Source organism: Euprymna scolopes, chromosome 2 (assembly GCF_053919585.1).
Source record: "Euprymna scolopes isolate OS-2025 chromosome 2, ASM5391958v1, whole genome shotgun sequence".
Taxonomy (NCBI): Eukaryota; Metazoa; Mollusca; class Cephalopoda; order Sepiida; family Sepiolidae; genus Euprymna; species Euprymna scolopes.
The window spans coordinates 152,114,759-152,138,392 of record NC_136483.1 but is presented as its reverse complement, the minus strand read 5'-3'; the positions used below and the strand labels follow the sequence as shown (position 1 = coordinate 152,138,392).

The 23,634-nt window shown below is 34.3% G+C and overlaps 1 protein-coding gene across 1 annotated transcript; it reads right to left on the bottom strand.

Moving 5' to 3' along the window:
- Positions 1-5,048: 5,048 nt before the first annotated feature.
- On the bottom strand, positions 5,049-22,911 carry LOC145297696 (uncharacterized). Its single transcript, XM_080143899.1, has 2 exons — positions 19,071-22,911; positions 5,049-15,603 (listed from the first exon to the last, which is right to left on the bottom strand). Exon 2 carries the CDS (start codon positions 15,407-15,409, stop codon positions 10,766-10,768), a length of 4,644 nt encoding a protein of 1,547 aa, XP_080000025.1. The 5' UTR covers positions 15,410-15,603; positions 19,071-22,911; the 3' UTR covers positions 5,049-10,765.
- Positions 22,912-23,634: the final 723 nt, after the last annotated feature.

Genomic DNA, 23,634 nt, shown 5'->3' with positions numbered 1-23,634 from the left:
TGACTATTTTTCCTTCTTTCTCCTGCCTTAGGGAGGGGGTAGTTTTCTTTTTAAGTGTGCCCGGAGGGGAGTTGGGCAACCTCCCTGCACTGGGGGGGGGGGAGTCTAGCTTCACAGGGTGTATACCCTTTCGGTGACCATTTATGTTTAAGAGTTTTCCCTGCTCCTTCCCTGCCCCAGAATGAGAGGGGAGCCTTCTTCCCATGGAGGATGGGGCTTTCTTTTTTGGTTATGTGTTGACCATGTATTTTTAAATATTTTTTCTTTCTACTTCCCTTCCCTTCTGGTGGAAGGAACCTTTTGTTTTATGGTGGCTCAGAAGGTGGGCTGAGCACTCTCCCCACAAAGGTGGGATGGGTAAATTTTTTATTTATTTGGTTGACTGGAGTGCAGGCTGCGCACTCCCCAAAAGGTGGGAGCCGGGGAACTTCTCCCAGAAGGGGGCTCTGGAAGGCTTCCCTCTACCCGTATTTTTTTTTTTTGTTTTTGTGTAAGGTTGATCTCTTTCCGGAGGGATAAAGCGGAACCAACGGGGGGGGGGGGGAGACCAACCATACAAAAGGATATCCCTCTTTTAGGGGAAAAAGAAGGTTCCCTGGCCTCCCCTCCCGCTTCTGAGAGGAGAAGTTTCGCCGGCTCCCACTTTTGGGGTGAGGGAGTGCTTAGCCCGCCCCCAAGGCAAATAGTCTTACTGTCTGCCGTATATAAAAATACGATTTTAGCTTGTCAGGCGGTATGCCCTGCGTTGACTATTTTTCCTCCACCTGTTGACCTTCCCTCCCTGAAGGAGGGAGCCGTGCTACTCAGATTAGGGAAGGACTGAAGGGGTGATTTGCTTTTTTTTTTTATCCCTCGCTCTAGGGAGGTGACAGTCATCCGACCAACGAAGGAGATGGGGCAGGGAGCCTTCTCTCTCCTGCCTTAGGGAGGGGGTAGTTTTCTTTTTAAGTGTACCCAGAGGGGAGTTGGGCAACTTTCCTGCACTTGGGGGGGAATCAGGACCTTATTCGCATGGAGGAAATGCAGACCTGAAGTGAATTTCGGTGTAGTGTACACCTGTGTTTATGAGACCAGCTGGCTATAGCTATTGATCTCTTTATCTTTTTAAGTTTCGCTGTGTGTTGATGCGTATAAAAAGACTCTTCTAGCTCCCAAGGGTGTATACCCTTCGTTGACAATTTATGTTTAAGAGTTTTCCTTGCTCCTTCCCTGCCCCAGAATGGTAGGGGAGCTCCTGTCTCCTGTAGGGCGGGGGGGGCTTTCTTTTTTGGTTATGTGGGGGAGCCTTACCTCTACTCCACTTTAGGTGGTAGTTCTTTTTTGTAAGTTTGACATACTTTCAGATATTTCTTGAGTTTTTAACATTAAATTAATCTTGTCCAATGTATTCATTGCCATGGCATGATGGATACTGTACCAGATTTTTAAACTTTAGTTTGTGGGTTCGATTCATTTTTGTCCAATCCAATCTGAAGGAGGATGGTGGTATACCTTGCTTTGTACAGTTAGCTTTAAGACTCCCTCGCACATGTATGTAACGCAAAGGGTTTTTCCATGGCACATTTCGCATTCTTTTCCTTCTGGGCAAAGTTTCGTAATCATCTTTATATATATTTTCCTTCAGGGAAAAGTTTCATAATCATGTTGTTTATATATTTTTTGCTTCAGGGAAAAGTTTCGTAATCATGTTTATATATTTATGCTTCATCTTAATGCTTCAGAATATACAATATTTTTGGTTTTTTTATCTGGTGCCAGAATGAAGAGTCCATCAGGGTGTCCAACTCTTGATAGGCCAACATATAGCTGTCCATGAGAAAATACTGGTTTAGACAGGTTGAGCCCAACAACTTTTAGTGACTGTCCTTGTGATTTGTTTATTGTCATTGCAAAACTTAGCTTGACAGGAAATTGCAGCCTTTCAAACTCAAATGGCAATTCTTGTGGTCTCATTGGGATTCTGGGAATGAAGCAGTGTAATCCTGCATACTTACCTGACATAATTGTTGCTTCCAGTACATGAGGCATCATATTCTTTATGGTGAGCCTTGTGCCATTGCAGAGTTTTGGTGGATCAAGATTGCGAAGTAACATTATTGGTGCTCCAAGTTTTAGAAACAGACTATGTGGAGGCGTTCCTGGTGGTTCAAGACTATTAAGAAACTCAGTCGGATAATTTGTTACTTCGTCCTGTGAACAGATTGTATCAACTGAATTGTATAATATGATTTCTCCAGGTAATCTATTCAACAACCTGCTATTTATTTCATTTACAGATTCATTCTTTGCTGCTAAAATTGCACGGCTACTTAGCCAATTGATATCCGTATGCAAATTATGAAGATCTGGAAAAACTCTCATTATAAATTCCTCTTCTGTTTGAATTGTTGTAAAAGGCAACTGAATCTGGTTATAGGAGTCCTTGTCCAGAAGTCCATTACCCACTTGCAAAAGTTTAATGGCAAAGTCACCAACAGCATCATCAGCATGTAAATGTACTCGCATGTTTAGTGTTAAACTCATTGTTTTAATATGATGCCATAAATAGGAGTTTTTGAGACATGCATTCATTTGATCAGCTCTGGTTCCTCGAGGAACAATTGGAAGGGTTTGTCTGAAATCACCAGCAAAAACCAAAGTCACTCCACCCATTATTTGTGTGTTATCTTTTAGGTCCTGTAGTGTAGAATCTACTGCTTCCATAGCTTTTTTGTGACTCATTGTTGCTTCATCCCAGATTATTAATTTACAGTTTTGCAGTAGTTTAGCCTTTGCTGAATCTTTTTTAATATTACACAATGGTTTTTCCTGTCTAGTAAGGTCCAATGGGAGAGAAAACATAGAGTGAGCAGTTCTACCACCATCCAAAAGTGTTGCTGCAATTCCACTGGATGCCACTGCAAGGGCAATATTGTTTGTGAGACGAACTTTTGTAAGAAGCAGATTTAACAGGAAAGTTTTGCCAGTTCCACCTGGGGCATCAATAAAGAATGTCGATCCGTGATCATGATGAACTTCTCCTCCCAGAAAGGCTTTCCTCTCCACATATTTTTTTTTTTTTGTGTAAGCTTGATCTCTTTCCGAAGGGAGTAAGCGGAACCGACAGAGACGGGGGGGAGGAGATCAACCATACAAAAGGATATCCGTCTCTTAGTTGAAAGAGGGAAGGCTCCCTGGCCTCCCCTCCCGCTTCTGAGAGGAGAAGTTTCCCTGGCTCTCAACTTTGGGGGGGGGGGGGAAAGAGGGCTTAGCCCGCCCTCAAGGCAAATAGGACCTTAATCGCACGGAGGAAATAGGGGTCTGAATTTGATATTAAGCAGCAAAATATTTAAAAACATAAAAATGTGAAACAACATGAATACTCTCCATTGTCACTTGAAAACATTGGTCTTGGTAGGAAGTTTATTAGATGCTGAAATAGTGGGCTTGGTATTGTGTGCTTAATATTATTTTATGCAAAATGTAAAAACACAAAAGAGCGTACAATCAATATTGAAAAAGTAACATCTGTCACAGAAAATAGTAATTTGTAAAAATCAAAACATAATATTGTTCTGTACTTAAAATGTTAAACTTACTGTTAACAATACTGTAAAATGGTGATCAGGATGAGTCCAACAACTTAGTTCTTGAGCTTTCTTATTGGTCATAGTAAAAAGAAATTGTAATCTTTCAAGTTTGTTGGTCGCATTGGGATTCTTGGAATGAATCAACAGATTTCTGCATATGAATTTTTGTTAATTCCACACAATACAAAATATATATACAAAACAAAGTAAAGCAAATTATAGGGTTAGTTAAGTCCTCTGATTAGCAACCAACTATATGTATTGCTAAAAAGAGAAAAGCACTGGAAATGTTTCTTATAATGTATCAATATTGAATTGTTCTCATGAAACACAAATCGAAATAGTGATAGTTATTTGGCGCTTATAAGAAACAGGTATCAGGGATTTTGGTGTATCAGATGTTTTTACAGTGAACTTAACTTTCAAGAAACAAATTGGTATGCAATGATATAGGCTAAGAATCTTAGGCAAAATATATTCAAATGAAAAAAAAAATGTTGAACCCTTATAACATTGTATGGACTCTCAAAAACATTTGTAAAAAATGTGTAAACAAATGAAAAAAAAAAAAGAAAAAAAAAAAAGAAAGAAAATGATCCGCTCCACTTGATGACATCAAGCACAGTGATATTTTAATGAAGAAAATATGAAAATAATGATTTTCAGTTTGGATGAATATGAGAAAATGTAATTGTTTAATGCATAAAAAAGAACTCATCTGCTGCATTTGATATTAAGCAGCAAAATACAGTGATTTGAATCTTTAGGAAAACATCAAATCAGATTATGTAAAAAGTAAAAAAGATGAAATTAGAAAATATATATTTTATGTTTATGAGTTTTGCCAATCAGAATTTTGTGGCAGAAATTGGGTGATTACCACGTAATTTTATTTTGGTAAAATTCTTAAATTATTTGAATGTTTATTATAATGTCTAATTAGTGACTTGTTATCATCAAAATCCGCCCCAAAGAGTGTCCTTTCTTTTATTAGGTATCAGAATAGGTATCCAGATTTCTACTTCTTTACAAATGTGTTATTGTAGTACAGTAAATGTCAAATTGTTTTTCAAGTATTAGTTTGTAATGTTTCTACTGACTTCATCAGATGTCATGTAAGGAACTGAATTCTATTTAAGACTTTATCTGAAGTGTTTTTATTTTGGTAGATCATGTGTGATTACACTGTAGTAATTGCGCTGAAAGCATGTTAACTACAAATGACAAAAGTTCAATCAATTTCTGATTCAGCTACACAATATAAACTAAAGGAAATCAAATTTGCAAAATAAAAGAAAAATGTAGTTATGGGTTAGTTTGGAGTTATAATAAAAAGGCAACAAAACCGTTAGTTTGTATTGTGTAGATTGTTCATTTCTGATAGTATTGATAGTGGTCAAAGAAAATCTTAATTTATGACAAAATACTGAACGTTTCTTGGATACCCATTCGTAAAAAGTACCTTTTTTGAAAAAAAAAAAAAAAAAAAAAAAAAAAAAAAAAAAAACACTCCCCGGATCACCTTCACCACCTTAAAAATAAAAACAAAAAATAACTTTATTCTTCAAAAAATGTGCACATTGTTAGTGTAAAAACAGATCTGCACCACTTGATGAAATCAAGCACAGTATTATTTTAGTAAAGAAAATATGTAATTGATTTTCAGTAATTAGCTTGAATGAATATCAGAAAATGTAATTGTTTGATGCATAAGAAAGAACTCATCTGCTGAATTTGATATTAAGCAGCAAAATATATCAAAACATAAAAATGTGAAACATAACATGAATACTCCCCATTGTTACTTGAAAACATTGATCTTGGTAGGCAGTTTATTAGATGCTGAAACAGTGGGCTTGGTATGGTGTGCTTAATATTATTTGTATTTATAAAAAGAGAAAAGCAACGGAAATGTTTCTTATAATGTATCAATATTGAATTGTTATCATGAAAAACAATTCGAAATTGTGATAGAGATTTGGTGCTTATAAGAAACAGCTATCAATGATTGTAACCAGTGATTTTTGTGTATGCTAACATTGTAAATGTGGTAGTGAAATTGATTTTTGTGTATTCTTCAATATAAAATAGATATATAAAACTAAAACAAAGTTTATGGTTAGTTAATGATATGTTTAGGTTAGAGAAATAAGCAAAGGAAAAGAAAAAAAAAGATACATTTCTTTATATTATGAGATTTTAAGTGTATACATGTTTAAAACTATCCACATTGCTATCTGAAAATGCTAGATACCTATTGTTATAAAGTACCAATTCATGTTTGATATATCACTCTACATGTTCCTTGTAGCACCCCAGAGAGGTAAATGAGTGTCAACAAAATGAAATAAAACATAGTATTTGAAATAAAATAAAAAAATACTTGAAAAGTGAAATATGCTGATGTTTACTATATAAAACATTGTGTTCAATGGAATTGAAACTAATACTATATTGGCGGACTATGAATTAAAGAAATAAAATGTAAGAAATGAGAAAAAATTTGATATATAAAATCTTTGGCATGAAGAAAAAAAATATAAGACAAAAGGGGAAGAAGCAATAACAATCATGTGCTGAAGTCAATTGAAAAAAATAGTTTGTCAAAGAAATAAAAAGAAAATTCTCAGAGTGAAAAAAAAAAAAATGAAATTTTTACAAATCTGATTTTAGTCCTCTAATTATCAACCAAGCATATTTATTGATAAAAAGAGAAAATGAATGGACATGTTTATTATAAATTATAAATATTAAATTGTTATTATGAAAAACCAATGGAAAGCGTGAATGTTATTTGGTGTTTTTGGAAAAATATCAGAGGTAAAATGTTGGTCACATATACGTTTGTGTGTTATGCATGAAACACATGTAGAAAATTATATTTTCTCATGCTGAAAGTAAGAGAAACATAGCTAAAAAATTATGTAAACGCAATAGTAAAATCCTCATTTTTAGGAACATAGTGTGGGGTATGTTGTTTGTTTCAATTGAGAAAGGAAAGTTTAATTGTTAGAATTGGATGTTATAGATCACAAGTTTTATTACAATAAACATTGTGTCCTCTAATTATCAACCAAGTATATTTATTGATAAAAAGAGAAAAGTAATGGAAATGTTTATTATAATTTATCAATATTAAATTGTTATGAAAAACCAATGGAAAGCGCGTTGGTTAATTGGTGTTCATTAGAAAAAACATCATGGGTTGTCACCAGTGATTTTATTTATGCTAACATTTCGCTGCAAATGTGGTAGCGAAATGTAATTTTTTTTTTTTTTTTTTTTAATTCTACACAAAATAAAATATATACACAAAACAAAGTAAAAGAAATGTCAGGGTTTGTTAATGATAAGCTTAGAACCAAGAAATAAGCATAGAAAAAGGAAAAGAAAGATACATTTGTTGATAATGTGTCGATTGGTGAATTTGTTGGTTCATTTTGTTTTATGACATATCAACACTATATCAGGTTATTTCATGCCAAATCCAGTGACATTTTTTTCCTTGAATATATTTGTTTATTTAATGTTGGTTTCTATTTAACTCATAATTGGGACCCTAACAGGTACTACCACTCTAGATCAGAGTGGACCTGGTAGCAATAGCAATTAAATGGTGGCTTCACACTTCACAAAGCCCCACGTTTGGATACAGTTTATGGTCATATCCAGGACCTGGTGAATTTGTAAATAATCGAAGCGATCAACACTGGCGAGTTAGAATTCTACATACCTATTGTTATAAAGTACCAATTTATGTTTTACATATCACTCCACAACGTTGCTGCAGAATCCAGACAGGTGAAAGAGTCTCAAGAAACTGAAAAGCTATTTAGTACTCTTAAATAAAATAACATGCATACAGAAATCCTTAGTACCAAGAAATAAGCAAAGAAAAGAAAGATACATATATATCCGTCTCTTAGTTGAAAGAGGGAAGGCTCCCTGGCCTCCCCTCCAGCTTCTGAGAGGAGAAGTTTCTCCGGCTCTCAAATTTGGGGGAGGGGCTTAGCCCGCCCTCAAGGCAAATAGAGTCTGACTGTCTGCCGTATATAAAAAGGCGATTTTAGCTTCTCAGGCGGTATGCCCTGCGTTGACTATTTTTCCTCCACCTATTGACCTTCCCTCCCTGAAGGAGGGAGCCGTGCTACGCAGGGAAGGGCTGAAGGGGTGATTTGCTTTTTTTTTTTACCCCTCGCTATGGGGAGGTGGCAGTCATCCAACCAAAGAAGGAGATCAAGCAGTGAGCATTCTCTCTCCTGCATTAGGGAGGGGGTAGTTTTCTTGTTAAGTGTGCCCGGAGTGGAGTCGGGCAAACTCCCCGCACTTGGGGAGGGGTCAGGACCTTATTCGCACGGAGGAAATAGAGGCCTCAACTGAACTTGGATGGAGTGTAAACCTGTGTTCATGAGACCGGCTGGCTATAGCTATTGATCTCTTTATCTTTTTAAGTTTTGCCATCAGATGAGCTGTATAAAAAGGCTCTTTTAGCTTCCCAGGGTGTATACCCTTCGTTGACCATTTATGTTTAAGAGTTTTCCTTACTCCTTCCCTACCCTGGAATGGGAGGGGAGCTCTTTCCCCCTGTAGGGGGGGGGCGGCTTTCTTTTATGGTTATGTGGGGGAGCCTTACCTCTACTCCACTTAAGGTGGTAGTTCTTTTTTGTAAGGTTGACATATTTTCGGATATTTCTTGAGTTTTTAACAGTAATTTTATCTTGTCCAATGTATTCATTGCGATGGCATGATGGATATTGTATCAGATGTTCAACGTTTAGTTTGTGGGTTCAATTCATGACTGTTCCTAATTTCGTTTCCTTTTAATTTCATTTTTGTCCAATCCAATCTGAAGGAGGCGGATGGTATACCCTGCGTTGTACAGTTATTTGTAAGACTCCCTCCAACATGTATGTAACACAAAGAGTTTTTTCCATGGCGCATTTCGCATTCTTTTCCCTCTGGGAAAAGTTTTGTAATCATGTTTGAATGATAAGTCAGAATTGTTAATGTTGGCTCAGTGTTTTAATCTTATAATCTGTGGAACAAAGAATCAATCAGGTGGGCTGAGCACTCTCCCCACAAAGATGGGATAGGGAAATTTCTTTTATTTGGTTGACTGGAGGGCGGGCTGAGCACTCCCATAAAGTTGGGAGTTGTGGAACTTCTCCTCCCAGAAAGGGGGCCCGGGAAGGCTTCCCTCTCCACATATTTTTTTTTGTGTGTAAGGTTGATCTCTTTCCGAAGGAAGTAAGCGGAACCGACAGAGGGGGGGGGGGGAGATCAACCATACAAAAGGATATCTGTCTCTTAGTTGAAAGAGGGAAGGCTCCCTGGCCTCCCCTCCCGCTTCTGAGAGGAGAAGTTTCTCCGGCTCTCAACTTTGGGGGGGGGGGGGGGGGGGAGTCGGAGGGCTTAGCCCGCCCTCAAGGCAAATAGAGTCTGTCTGCCGTATATAAATAGGCGATTTTAGCTTGTCGGGCGGTATGCCCTGCGTTGACTATTTTTCCTTCTTTCTCCTGCCTTAGGGAGGGGGTAGTTTTCTTTTTAAGTGTGCCCGGAGGGGAGTTGGGCAACCTCCCTGCACTGGGGGGGGGGGAGTCTAGCTTCACAGGGTGTATACCCTTTCGGTGACCATTTATGTTTAAGAGTTTTCCCTGCTCCTTCCCTGCCCCAGAATGAGAGGGGAGCCTTCTTCCCATGGAGGATGGGGCTTTCTTTTTTGGTTATGTGTTGACCATGTATTTTTAAATATTTTTTCTTTCTACTTCCCTTCCCTTCTGGTGGAAGGAACCTTTTGTTTTATGGTGGCTCAGAAGGTGGGCTGAGCACTCTCCCCACAAAGGTGGGATGGGTAAATTTTTTATTTATTTGGTTGACTGGAGTGCAGGCTGCGCACTCCCCAAAAGGTGGGAGCCGGGGAACTTCTCCCAGAAGGGGGCTCTGGAAGGCTTCCCTCTACCCGTATTTTTTTTTTTTGTTTTTGTGTAAGGTTGATCTCTTTCCGGAGGGATAAAGCGGAACCAACGGGGGGGGGGGAGACCAACCATACAAAAGGATATCCCTCTTTTAGGGGAAAAAGAAGGTTCCCTGGCCTCCCCTCCCGCTTCTGAGAGGAGAAGTTTCGCCGGCTCCCACTTTTGGGGTGAGGGAGTGCTTAGCCCGCCCCCAAGGCAAATAGTCTTACTGTCTGCCGTATATAAAAATACGATTTTAGCTTGTCAGGCGGTATGCCCTGCGTTGACTATTTTTCCTCCACCTGTTGACCTTCCCTCCCTGAAGGAGGGAGCCGTGCTACTCAGATTAGGGAAGGACTGAAGGGGTGATTTGCTTTTTTTTTTTATCCCTCGCTCTAGGGAGGTGACAGTCATCCGACCAACGAAGGAGATGGGGCAGGGAGCCTTCTCTCTCCTGCCTTAGGGAGGGGGTAGTTTTCTTTTTAAGTGTACCCAGAGGGGAGTTGGGCAACTTTCCTGCACTTGGGGGGGAATCAGGACCTTATTCGCATGGAGGAAATGCAGACCTGAAGTGAATTTCGGTGTAGTGTACACCTGTGTTTATGAGACCAGCTGGCTATAGCTATTGATCTCTTTATCTTTTTAAGTTTCGCTGTGTGTTGATGCGTATAAAAAGACTCTTCTAGCTCCCAAGGGTGTATACCCTTCGTTGACAATTTATGTTTAAGAGTTTTCCTTGCTCCTTCCCTGCCCCAGAATGGTAGGGGAGCTCCTGTCTCCTGTAGGGCGGGGGGGGCTTTCTTTTTTGGTTATGTGGGGGAGCCTTACCTCTACTCCACTTTAGGTGGTAGTTCTTTTTTGTAAGTTTGACATACTTTCAGATATTTCTTGAGTTTTTAACATTAAATTAATCTTGTCCAATGTATTCATTGCCATGGCATGATGGATACTGTACCAGATTTTTAAACTTTAGTTTGTGGGTTCGATTCATTTTTGTCCAATCCAATCTGAAGGAGGATGGTGGTATACCTTGCTTTGTACAGTTAGCTTTAAGACTCCCTCGCACATGTATGTAACGCAAAGGGTTTTTCCATGGCACATTTCGCATTCTTTTCCTTCTGGGCAAAGTTTCGTAATCATCTTTATATATATTTTCCTTCAGGGAAAAGTTTCATAATCATGTTGTTTATATATTTTTTGCTTCAGGGAAAAGTTTCGTAATCATGTTTATATATTTATGCTTCATCTTAATGCTTCAGAATATACAATATTTTTGGTTTTTTTATCTGGTGCCAGAATGAAGAGTCCATCAGGGTGTCCAACTCTTGATAGGCCAACATATAGCTGTCCATGAGAAAATACTGGTTTAGACAGGTTGAGCCCAACAACTTTTAGTGACTGTCCTTGTGATTTGTTTATTGTCATTGCAAAACTTAGCTTGACAGGAAATTGCAGCCTTTCAAACTCAAATGGCAATTCTTGTGGTCTCATTGGGATTCTGGGAATGAAGCAGTGTAATCCTGCATACTTACCTGACATAATTGTTGCTTCCAGTACATGAGGCATCATATTCTTTATGGTGAGCCTTGTGCCATTGCAGAGTTTTGGTGGATCAAGATTGCGAAGTAACATTATTGGTGCTCCAAGTTTTAGAAACAGACTATGTGGAGGCGTTCCTGGTGGTTCAAGACTATTAAGAAACTCAGTCGGATAATTTGTTACTTCGTCCTGTGAACAGATTGTATCAACTGAATTGTATAATATGATTTCTCCAGGTAATCTATTCAACAACCTGCTATTTATTTCATTTACAGATTCATTCTTTGCTGCTAAAATTGCACGGCTACTTAGCCAATTGATATCCGTATGCAAATTATGAAGATCTGGAAAAACTCTCATTATAAATTCCTCTTCTGTTTGAATTGTTGTAAAAGGCAACTGAATCTGGTTATAGGAGTCCTTGTCCAGAAGTCCATTACCCACTTGCAAAAGTTTAATGGCAAAGTCACCAACAGCATCATCAGCATGTAAATGTACTCGCATGTTTAGTGTTAAACTCATTGTTTTAATATGATGCCATAAATAGGAGTTTTTGAGACATGCATTCATTTGATCAGCTCTGGTTCCTCGAGGAACAATTGGAAGGGTTTGTCTGAAATCACCAGCAAAAACCAAAGTCACTCCACCCATTATTTGTGTGTTATCTTTTAGGTCCTGTAGTGTAGAATCTACTGCTTCCATAGCTTTTTTGTGACTCATTGTTGCTTCATCCCAGATTATTAATTTACAGTTTTGCAGTAGTTTAGCCTTTGCTGAATCTTTTTTAATATTACACAATGGTTTTTCCTGTCTAGTAAGGTCCAATGGGAGAGAAAACATAGAGTGAGCAGTTCTACCACCATCCAAAAGTGTTGCTGCAATTCCACTGGATGCCACTGCAAGGGCAATATTGTTTGTGAGACGAACTTTTGCAAGGAGCAGATTTAACAGGAAAGTTTTGCCAGTTCCACCTGGGGCATCAATAAAGAATGTCGTTCCGTGATCATGATGAATGCTTTCCAAGATGCTCTCGTAAATATTCTTCTGCTCGTCCACAAGCCGAGGTTCATTTTCCTGAATGAATTGGTCATAGGCATCATAGTCATAAGTCTCTTGCTGTATTCTGTGGTTTACATTCATAATATCAGCAGGCTCTGGCATGCCACAATTCGTTAACGTACGGTTAAGTGCTTGTACTCGACGGGATAGGTCAGCAAGAGATAGATTAAATATCTCAGGCGAAAATGCAATTGCCATATTTTCATTTCGCATTTGGGCTTGATGAAGAAAATCTTCGGACATATCAGTTTTAAATTCATTCCAGAGCAAATGTGGTTGTTCAATCCCACAGGCTGTAAGCATAATTGCAAATAATTGTCTAATTTGATTGGCGATTTGTGAGACTGATGCTTCTTGTAAAGTTTTCCGCCAGTGTTCATCGTCTTTCAAAAGTCCACGTACAGCACATGCTTCTTGGTATGTTGTACACAGTCCAACTTCAAAGCGTCGGAGATCCTCAAAAGATGTTGGTCCACGAATAGTATGGAGAAGCAATCGTAAATAAAAGCATTCTCTGTTATTAGGATGCACAATATAAACACGGCCAATAGCGTCAGATGCTTTGATGTCATGACCTGGCACAATTTGTCCTTGCTTACGACGAACCCACTTTTTTTGCTTACTCCAGGTATAATATGTAGGAATTTCAGTATACATGAGAGATCTAGCGAAATCATCTTCTTGGCATAGTTTAAAAAATGCAGTTAAGGTTGTTTCTGGTGGTGTCTGCGCCAAATTATGTGCAGTCTCTTCATTGAAATAAACTCTCTGTCCATTCTCAACATGTACTGCTAAATGTACAACGGTTGGAAATCGTTGGTGGATTTCAAATCCAAAGATCCTCCATATTGCTTCATTACTGGAGATGTATCTTCCTGTCTGATAAAACTTTATTTCATCCCTTGCACCCTCATCACCAATACTGAATGTTGCCATGTCACTACCCTTGTTTATGTATTTTGTTATGTACTTAAGGGCTTTGATGGAGTTGCAAAATTCCACATTGATATGTGCCTTCAGAATTTTACATAATAAACTATTATAAGGCACTATCCATCGATTGTCCACGGTTGTTATTTGTCCTCTAACAACTAAGGTTGTTGATTCGCCTCCATTTTCTGGTGAACGTCTGCGATAAAGAGGATAACCATTATTGTCAGTCTGTGTTTCTCCAATAAAAGGCTTTGGATATCTTCTGGAGCATTTACGATCTTCCATACAGGGTGACGCTGGATTTAAGACTCCACATGGTCCATGGATTAATTGAGTTTTTATTATTTCGAAAAGTTCTGGATCCGTAGTTTCATTTGGCAGTTCAGCCGAAATTATTTTGTCTATATCATCAGCATTAATATTATCTTTACACCAAATCAGGGTGTGAGAGTGCGGAAGGCCTCTCTTTTGCCACTCAATCGTAGTTATATAAGCACTAAGTTCACCAAAAATTCGTCCTTCTTTGAGAAGCCAGAGGAGTTTCTTTTGTTTTTCATGGAACACTCGAGCAATCAAATCATGGCGATCCTTGGCTTTTTGATGTGGAAAAAGTTCATTAGTAATTTCACTCCACTTTGGATTACATGTGAATGTGATGAAAAGATCAGCTCGTCCAAATTTTCTTACATAAGTCATTGCATCTTGAGTCCGTTGTTGCATATATCGTGGTCCTCCTGTATAACTGGAAGGCAAGATAACTGGTTGTCCAATATTTCTCGGGTCACCATCACAATTCATAGCATCTTGCAGATGTATATATTCTTCCACCCTTAATTTTTTTTGATTTTTTCGTATGAAATGTAATCTTTCAGTTTCTATTTTTGCATACATATCCACCATGAACTGACTGGTCACTTCTTTTAAAGATAATACATGATTGAATCCATCTCGCACCATAAAATGAAATGCATAAAAACACTTAGATGTTACAGATCGAGTTGTATTGAGACCTGTTTGTGGATTCCTCTGCCACAGCTGAAAATGATATCCATCTTGTCCATTCCAGAACATAAGTGGGTATTGGAGTGCATCATAAGCTCTATGAGTTTCTGGAATACGACGCAGTTGTCCACTTCTTAATTGCAGAACAATGTCCCTGTATTCATGTTGTTCACCCACCATTATGATTGCAACTTCATCGGCCGTAGGTGCATTGTATCTCCGTGCATGTTCTGATGGTGGATGTTTGTCTGCTTTGATGATGACTTTATGATTACGACTATGTTGCATCTGTTCAATTGCATATTTCAAAATTCCAACATATTTATGGTGTTGGTGAAGCATGTTCTGCAACTCCATGACAATCTCCAAGTCTAATCCACCTTGCACATTCGTGCATCTTTGCTGTGCTTCTGATTCGTTGCCACCCATAAAATAAACCTGCACAAATTCATAAGAATGTCCGGGTAATGGAAGCAGATCACCCATCAAGTGATAACACTGACCTTGTATTTTGTAAGTGGTAAAGAATGCAAAGTCAGTAACATTTCTAGAAGCTCCAAAAGATGTCATTTGAAAGGCAGAGTTGTATTTTAGAAGACTTTTTCTGAATTGTTTCGCTTTTGTTGTATCCTGTGTCAGTAAAGTTTTCAGAACTTCTGGAGGATCTTGTATTTTTGGCAAATTGATTTTACCTCCCAAGCAACACAAACCAGGTCTTTCAGCAATCCATTTTTTGGCACCACAATGTCCACAAATGTTGTCCATTTCCCCAATTATTACTTTCGGGTCAGTGTTATAATGTTTCTCTGCATCATAAAAAAATGCTTCCATCAGCCAATGACTATGTCTCTCGTGTCTTAGATTAGTTCTGCGTGTTGACTGGAAGGTTCGATCAGCCATTCTCCTATTCTGTTGTATTTCTTGTGTCTCTTGTGATCTCACTGTAGCCATGTGATTGCTATGAGCCATAAGACGAATTTCTCTTTCGTCTTCAGTTTCATCTTCTCTCAATGCAGCGATGCGGCTGTAATTAGCCATTAGACGAATTTCTCTTTCGTCCTCAGTTTCATTTTGTCTCATTGCAGCAATGCGGCTGCTATTAGCCATTAGTCGAATTTCTGTATCATCTTCATTTTCATTTTCTCTTATTGTAGCCATGCGACTACTGCTAGCAGTCAAACGTGTTTGTCTGTCGGCCACACTTTCATGTTCTCTTTTGTTTTCAATCCTGATTCGATTAAGCATCAAGCGTTCTTCTCGAGCTTCTGCACTTTCTTCCGACCGCCTTCGTTTCTGTTCACGCGCTGCTGCTGCTGCGCGTCCATATGATGATGCTGATGATCTCCTAGGCATTTTTTGTTTTTTTTTTTAATATATAAACGTTTCTTAGAAGAAATGTATGGGTAAAAATACAATAATAAAAGTGAAATGTAGCAACAAAATTGTTAACGTAAAAAGCAAAGTCAAATAAACAATTAAAACTTTTATAATAAAAATGCTTATATATTTGTAACTGTTTCTATTCAAGTCGGCAAAGAATGTGCAAACTGCAACGAAAAAGGAAAAATTGTATACATGTTTAGTAGAATGCATTAGCAAATGTGGGAGAGGGGTGCAGTCTTTTACAGGTTTTCAGGGATGCTTAAAATGAATATTACATTTAAATATAGGGCAGATAAGTAGTTTTCATAAAATAAATATATTTCTTTACTGCGAATAATAATTTTAATGTGTAAATAGAACAGAAAATGATAAGATACTTTCTGGCCACCAATTTTTTTTTTTTTGGGGGGGGGGGGCAATTATGAGTATTTTGGGCTGAAAGTACTTTTTATTTGTTTCAATTAAGCAAAGGTCTCAATTGGTTTGTAATTCAAACCCTAGTGTTGTTATGTGGTGAATATTTTAAAATATGATTTTTAATTCTGTATGTTCTAAGAATATTTAATAAAGTTTACTGTAAAATCCAAAATCATGGAAACAAAATATTTGTTCCAAAAAATATTAGCATATGAAATAAATGTGTCAATGTTATCGACTTTTTCTTTTATTTAATTGAAATATTATGTATATGAAATATTGAAAGTATTCTTATATCGAATATTGAAATAAAAGACATTACTACCCATTTACAAATAAAAATTTTTTTTTTTTTTTTTTTACTGTTTATGTCTCACTCTTATCGACGTTTACTTTTTTTAATAGCATATTCTTTAAATGAATAGAAAAAGAATTTCCCAACTTTTCGACCCCGGCTATTTGGCTGATAGTCGATAAAAGTGATTAAAAGAGAGATAATATTAATAAATGTGCCGTAATGTATTTTATGTATTTGAACATTAACGTTGTCATATAAAAAGAAAATGCTATGAAAAAGTATATAAAAAACTGCAAAAAAAAAATTAAGAGAGATAATAAAAATAAATGTGTACTAATGTATAATAGGCACCGCCAAAACTGGGGGGGGGGGGCAGATCAGTACTTTTTGACGGACCGTCTTTTTAAAAATCTACCAAAAATCAGGTAATTATCCGATCAATACGAAATTTTCAGCGATTATTAGGAGAAGAATGAACTTTATAACAGTGTACTTATTTTTCATAAACGATATTTATATATATATATTTTTTTTGCTTACAAACCCCCCCTTGTTTTGAAGTGGGAACAAATATGCTTAAAATAATCATCTGAGACTGAAATCAACATATTGTGTTGTAAGGGACAGAATTATAGATTTAAAAAAAAAAAAAAAAAATTGTTTGCATACCTTATTTTGACGTCTGAATATCAGAACTTCGATTGTGTTTAATTATCCCGCTTTTGAGTTTTGAAGTGTGAAATTCGGTGAATATGTTAAGTAAAATAATTAATTTAAGTTAAGCAAAAAAAAAAAAAAAAAATTTAATATGTATACTAAAAAATCTATTTAAAAATTTTTGATAAATAAATTAACAAATTTTTTTTAGCGAGCCGAATAATGCATGACCATTATTAAACAGGGCATGCTTTGAATAATCGATACCAAAAAAAAAAAAAATTCGATAAATATTGTGCCCTTTGTGTTAAAAATAGCATCTTTTTTTTCGATCCCGTTTGAAAACGTTTGCCGCCTATGACTATGTTGGACCAAACGCGCTGAAATAATTTTTTTTTTATTCTGCTTTAAATTGCCCCCCCCCCCATTTTGGGGAGTCTGGCCCCCACACACATACACATTAAAAACCAAACGCATACAAATGGTCACCCATCTGGTACTGGCCAGCCTCAGCTTAATAATACATTGAAATTTTCGTCACTGAAAAATAAGTTTTTTTTGGCCTGTTTGGTCTTCCATAGTTTGCTTTTTATCAGACGAAAACGTAAACAGAGTCGATCTGAACTCTACGTCAACGCGAATATTTGGTTACCTATATGAATAAGTGGAATTATTTGAAATTCAGGTACTTATATTATAATATTTTTGCATATTCTCTTAGAAAATCATCCTAAATCTTAGTTAGACAATAAATAAATTAATTATTTCAAAAACCCTTTTTTTTTTAATATTTAAGTACGTTTTTTGTGCAAGACAAAAAATGTCAATTGTTAACTTTTTGGGAAAATTTAACATTTAAAATTGAATTAAAAATAGTAGAAAAAGTTTTACATTATTCTGTTTTCTAAATGATAAAATTCAGGGTTTAATCTTTCTGGAAAAAAAAAGTTACTCAGAAATAATGGATTTTAATAAACGTAATTTCGTTTAAAAAAACAAAAACTTGATTTTGCGGCCATTTTTGGCGGTGCCTAATGTATAATGTTGTAATTTTAAAAGAAAATGCTATAAAAAATTATAAAAAAAGGTAAAAAAAAAAAGAAAATTCCGAAAAATGGAAACAAAATATTTTTATCCAAAAAGTATTAGCAATATGAGTTAAATAAACTGTTGCCAAAGTATTTGTAATAAAGTGTATTGTAAAATTCCAAAAATATTATCATATGAAATAAATAAATAAATGTTATTAAGTTCTATAAATAAAAAGAAAGCAGCCAATATAACTCCTTTAAAAATGTAATTCAAGCCCTAATTTTTTTTTCAATTAAAGGAGCAAGGACCAAGGTTCCATTAAAACAAAAAAAAAATCAAATAACGTGGTTAAAAAAAAGGTTTTAAACTTCAAACTTTACAGGTAAAATTCTAAAAGAACACTGTTTTTTTTTTTAAATTTGAATATATTATGTATTGACCTTTTCTCTTCAATTTGTGGGTAAATTAATAATTTACTATCGGGTTACTAAAGTAAGTATTTAATGTTTAATAGACACTTAAAAATTGGGATTGGGGGGGTCGTGAATTAAAAAAAAACGTTTGTCTAAAATATTATATTCGATTTATTGGAAAGAACATATGTAACAGTTATGAAAAGTTATAATCATAGTTAAATGTCTTATATGTTCTGTGTTTTTTTTTTTTTACACAATGAATAACTTTTCTTCTTGCTTCAGGGAAAAGTTTCGTAATCATGTTTATATATTTATGCTTCATCTTAATGCTTCAGAATATACAATATTTAAAAAAATATTTGGGTTTGTATTAATGTACACATAGATTCAAAAAAGTTGTCAAAAGACAAAAATATAACAAATATAATATTTTCCCATGTAAAAAAAAAAAAAGAAAATGCTATTAAATATAATAAAAATTACTGAGATAAAAATATAAAAAAATACGTACGTAACAACAAAAACACACCGAAGAAAGTGTGTGTGTGTGTGTGAGAGAGAGAGAGAGAGAGAGAGAGAGAGAGGGAGGGAGGGAGGGAAGAGGAAGCGGTGTATGTTGAATATAAAAGTGATTAAAAGAGAGATATTATTAATAAATCTGTAGTAATGTATTTTATTTCAATATTCATAAACATTAACGTTGTAATATAAAAAGAAAATGCTAAATAAATAAGTAAATGTTAATAAGTTATATAAATGAAAAGAAAGCAATCAATATCTAAAGTATATAAATATAATTTCTATTACTTACGTGAAAAATCAAATCGCTGCTGATAAAAAATGGCACGAATGATATAATGAATTTGAATGTTTACATCGCTAACCAATGTATGGTTTTCGATAGAAAGAGGGTGATAGAGAGAGAGAGAGAGAGAGAGAGAGAAAAAAAAAAACTCCCAAAACATGGAAACAAAATAATTTTACAAAAAAATAGCATTGAGTTTAATAAATAACTGGTACCAGAATTTATCGAATTTTTGCTTTTTTCTTAAAATGAATAGAAAAATAATTTCCCAACTTTTGTCATTTCTATGTGTTCTAGTTTTGTGTGTTGAATGTGAAAAAAGGTAAAAAAAACATGGAAACAAAATATTTTTACCCAAAAAGTATTAGCATATGATTGAAACTATTATTTTTCATTAAAATAATAAAATGTGTTAATTAATAAAAATCGAAGCAGCACAAAAATTAACTGATAGACGATAAAAGTGATTAAAAGAGAGATATTATTAATAAATCTGTAGTAATGTATTTTATTTCAATATTCATAAACATTAACGTTGTAATATAAGAAGAAAATGCTATTAAAAAGTATAAAAAAAGGTAAAAAAAAAAAAAAAAATTCCGAAAACATGGAAACAAAATATTTTTACCCAAGTATGTCTAAAATAGTATAATCGATTTATTGGAAAGAACATAAAATTTCACATGGGATTGTGGGGGGGGGGGTTCTTGAATTTAAAAAAAAAAACGTTTGTCTAAAATATTATATTCGATTTATTGGAAAGAACATAAAATTTCACATTGACCCTGAAAATATCGTAAAAATAAAATCAATAGAAAATTTTTGATAGATTTTAAAAATTTAAAAATTGTAAAATATTGAGTTGGGAAAATTTATTACTGTTTAAAAAAATATATTTCTATAATAGTTTATTTTGGAAGTATAATCAATAAAGAAAATAAATAACCCACTTTTAACAGAGAAATTCCGAGATTTTTATATAGTTTCGTGTTAACTGTTTACAGAAGTATTTGTAATAAAGTGTATTGTATAATCTGAAACATATTAGCATATGAAATAAATAAATAAGTAAATGTTAATAATTTATATAAATGAAAAGAAAGCAATCAATATCTAAAGTATATAAATATAATTTCTATTACTAACGTGAAAAATCAAATCGCTGCTGATAAAAAATGGCGCGAATGATATAATGAATTTGAATGTTTACATCGCTAACCAATGTATGGTTTTCGATAGAAAGAGGGTGATAGAGAGAGAGAGAGAGAGAGAGAGAGAGAGAGAGAGAAAAATTCCCCAGTTTTTGTATAAGAGAATATAAGTATCTCCCCTCCTTGACAACAAATATTTTTATAAAATGGCGCGAATGATATAATGAATTTGAATGTTTACATCGCTAACCAATGTATGGTTTTCGATAGAAAGAGGGTGATAGAGAGAGAGAGAGAGAGAGAGAGAGAGAGAGAGAGAGAGAGAGAGAAATTCCCCAGTTTTTGTATAAGAGAATATAAGTATCTCCCCTCCTTGACAACAAATATTTTTACCCAAGTATGTCTAAAATAATATATTCGATTTATTGGAAAAAACATAAAATTTCACATGGGGTGGGGAGGGGGTTCGTGAATTTAAAAAAAAAAACGTTTGTCTAAAATATTATAATCGATCTATTGGAAAGAACATAAAATTTCACATTGACCCTGAAAATATCGTAAAAATAGAATCAATAGAAAAATTTTGATTTTAAAATATAAAAAATTGAAAAATATTTAGTTCGGAAAATTCATTACTGTTTATAAAAAAAAATATTTGGGTTTGTATTACTGTACACATAGATTCAAAAAAGTTGTCAAAAGACAAATATATAACAAATCAATGTTATCGAAGGCAACTGGATATATTTTTTGTGTTTTTATTCAATGTAACATATTTAATCAGCTCGAAAAACATACAGTGTTTATCGATGTATTCGAAAAATCAAGATAGCGTCTCACACCCTCTGTAACACCGTAAGTATGGAAAAAAGTGTTATATGTTAAATATTTTTACCCAAGTATGTCTAAAATATTATATTCGATTTATTGGAAAGAACATAAAATTTCAGATGGGATTGGGGGGTGGGGTTCGTGAATTTAAAAAAAAAACGTTTGTTTAAAATATTATATTCGATTTATTGGAAAGAACAAAAAATTTCACATTGACCCTGTAAATATCGTAAAAATAAAATCAATAGAAAAAGTTTTATAGATTTTAAAAATTTTTTAAAATGTAAAATATTGAGTTGGGAAAATTCATTACTGTTTAAAAAAAATATATTTCTATAACTTTTCAAACAACTTTAATAGAAAATAAATAACCCACTTTTAACAGAGAAATTCCGAGATTTTTATATAGTTTCGTGTTAACTGTTTACAGAAGTATTTGTAATAAAGTGTATTGTATAATCTGAAACATATTAGCATATGAAATAAATAAATAAGTAAATGTTAATAAGTTATATAAATGAAAAGAAAGCAATCAATATCTAAAGTATATAAATATAATTTCTATTACTTACGTGAAAAATCAAATCGCTGCTGATAAAAAATGGCGCGAATGATATAATGAATTTGAATGTTTACATCGCTAACCAATGTATGGTTTTCGATAGAAAGAGGGTGATAGAGAGAGAGAGAGAGAGAGAGAGAGAAATTCCCCAGTTTTTGTATAAGAGAATATAAGTATCTCCCCTCCTTGGCCACAAATATTTTTATAATAATCTCGTTTAAAAATTCTTCAATTCTTTGCATTCTTCAATTTCTTTGCATAATCAATAGTATTCTTATTTTAAAAAAAAAAAAATGCCAAAAAATTGCAGATTTTAAAATAACAGAAAAAAAGAAAAAAAAATAAACGTAAAAAATTGCAGAGGTGTTGTGCGCATCTCAATATGGCGAGGAAAAAAAAGGCTAGATTGCGAAATTTGGCATATAATGCTATGTACATTTACAAAAAGGTAAATATCCAGATACGCTACTACAGAACACCACCGACCACTCGAGGTCCCTGGCAACGAATCTGATAGTAAAACTTAACTATAAAAAATATTTAGGTTTGGTTCACCGTAAATAATATAGGTGACTGAAATAGGAATGTAATTGAATGTGTAATATTCAGAATAGTATTCGATAATTCACGGAATAATTATTGTTACAAATTACGATGACTGTACACAGATTTGAAAAAGTATAAAAAAATAAATGTTATATTTATTCAGCTCGAAAAACATACAGTGTTTACCGATGTAATCGAAAAATAAATGAAAAACTATACGAAATACTTATGTCACGGTAACATATATGTAGCGAGTTTTTAACCGTATTTTTATCCGTTTTTTTATGTATAACAATGTTTTCCCACACTTATTGTTTTTAAGAGAGAATAAGACGACGTCTTGAAAGATGTAAAATATTATCGTATGTAACAGTTATGAAAAGTTATAATCATAGTTAAATGTCTTATATGTTCTGTGTTTTTTTTTTTTTACACAATGAATAACTTTTCTTCTTGCTTCAGGGAAAAGTTTCGTAATCATGTTTATATATTTATGCTTCATCTTAATGCTTCAGAATATACAATATTTAAAAAAATATTTGGGTTTGTATTAATGTACACATAGATTCAAAAAAGTTGTCAAAAGACAAAAATATAACAAATATAATATTTTCCCATGTAAAAAAAAAAAAAAGAAAATGCTATTAAATATAATAAAAATTACTGAGATAAAAATATAAAAAAATACGTACGTAACAACAAAAACACACCGAAGAAAGTGTGTGTGTGTGTGTGAGAGAGAGAGAGAGAGAGAGAGAGAGAGAGAGGGAGGGAGGGAGGGAAGAGGAAGCGGTGTATGTTGAATATAAAAGTGATTAAAAGAGAGATATTATTAATAAATCTGTAGTAATGTATTTTATTTCAATATTCATAAACATTAACGTTGTAATATAAAAAGAAAATGCTAAATAAATAAGTAAATGTTAATAAGTTATATAAATGAAAAGAAAGCAATCAATATCTAAAGTATATAAATATAATTTCTATTACTTACGTGAAAAATCAAATCGCTGCTGATAAAAAATGGCACGAATGATATAATGAATTTGAATGTTTACATCGCTAGAGAGGGAGGGAGGGAGGGAAGAGGAAGCGGTGTATGTTGAATTTTGTTCCTTTTCGAAGCAGCACAAAAAGTGTTTCCATAGTAACCAAACCGTGACGTCACGTCACGTGACATGACTAAGCGTTTTTAAACGAAAAGAAAAATAGAAAGAGGGTGATAGAGAAAGTGAGAGAGAGAGAGAGAGAGTAAGTGTGAGAGAGAGAGAGACGGTGTTGGTTTTACTCCTCCCCCCTTCCAGCTTAAGAGGTATGAGGTCACGTGGTAATATAGAAAATGGCTAATTATTTTATAAATTAAATATTACGATATTTTTATTATCGTCTAATATTTTGAAAGGTGAATTTTTTTATTCCTGTACATTTTTTCCTGACATTTTTCGTTAAAACTCTTGTATAAATAATATTTTTAACCAGG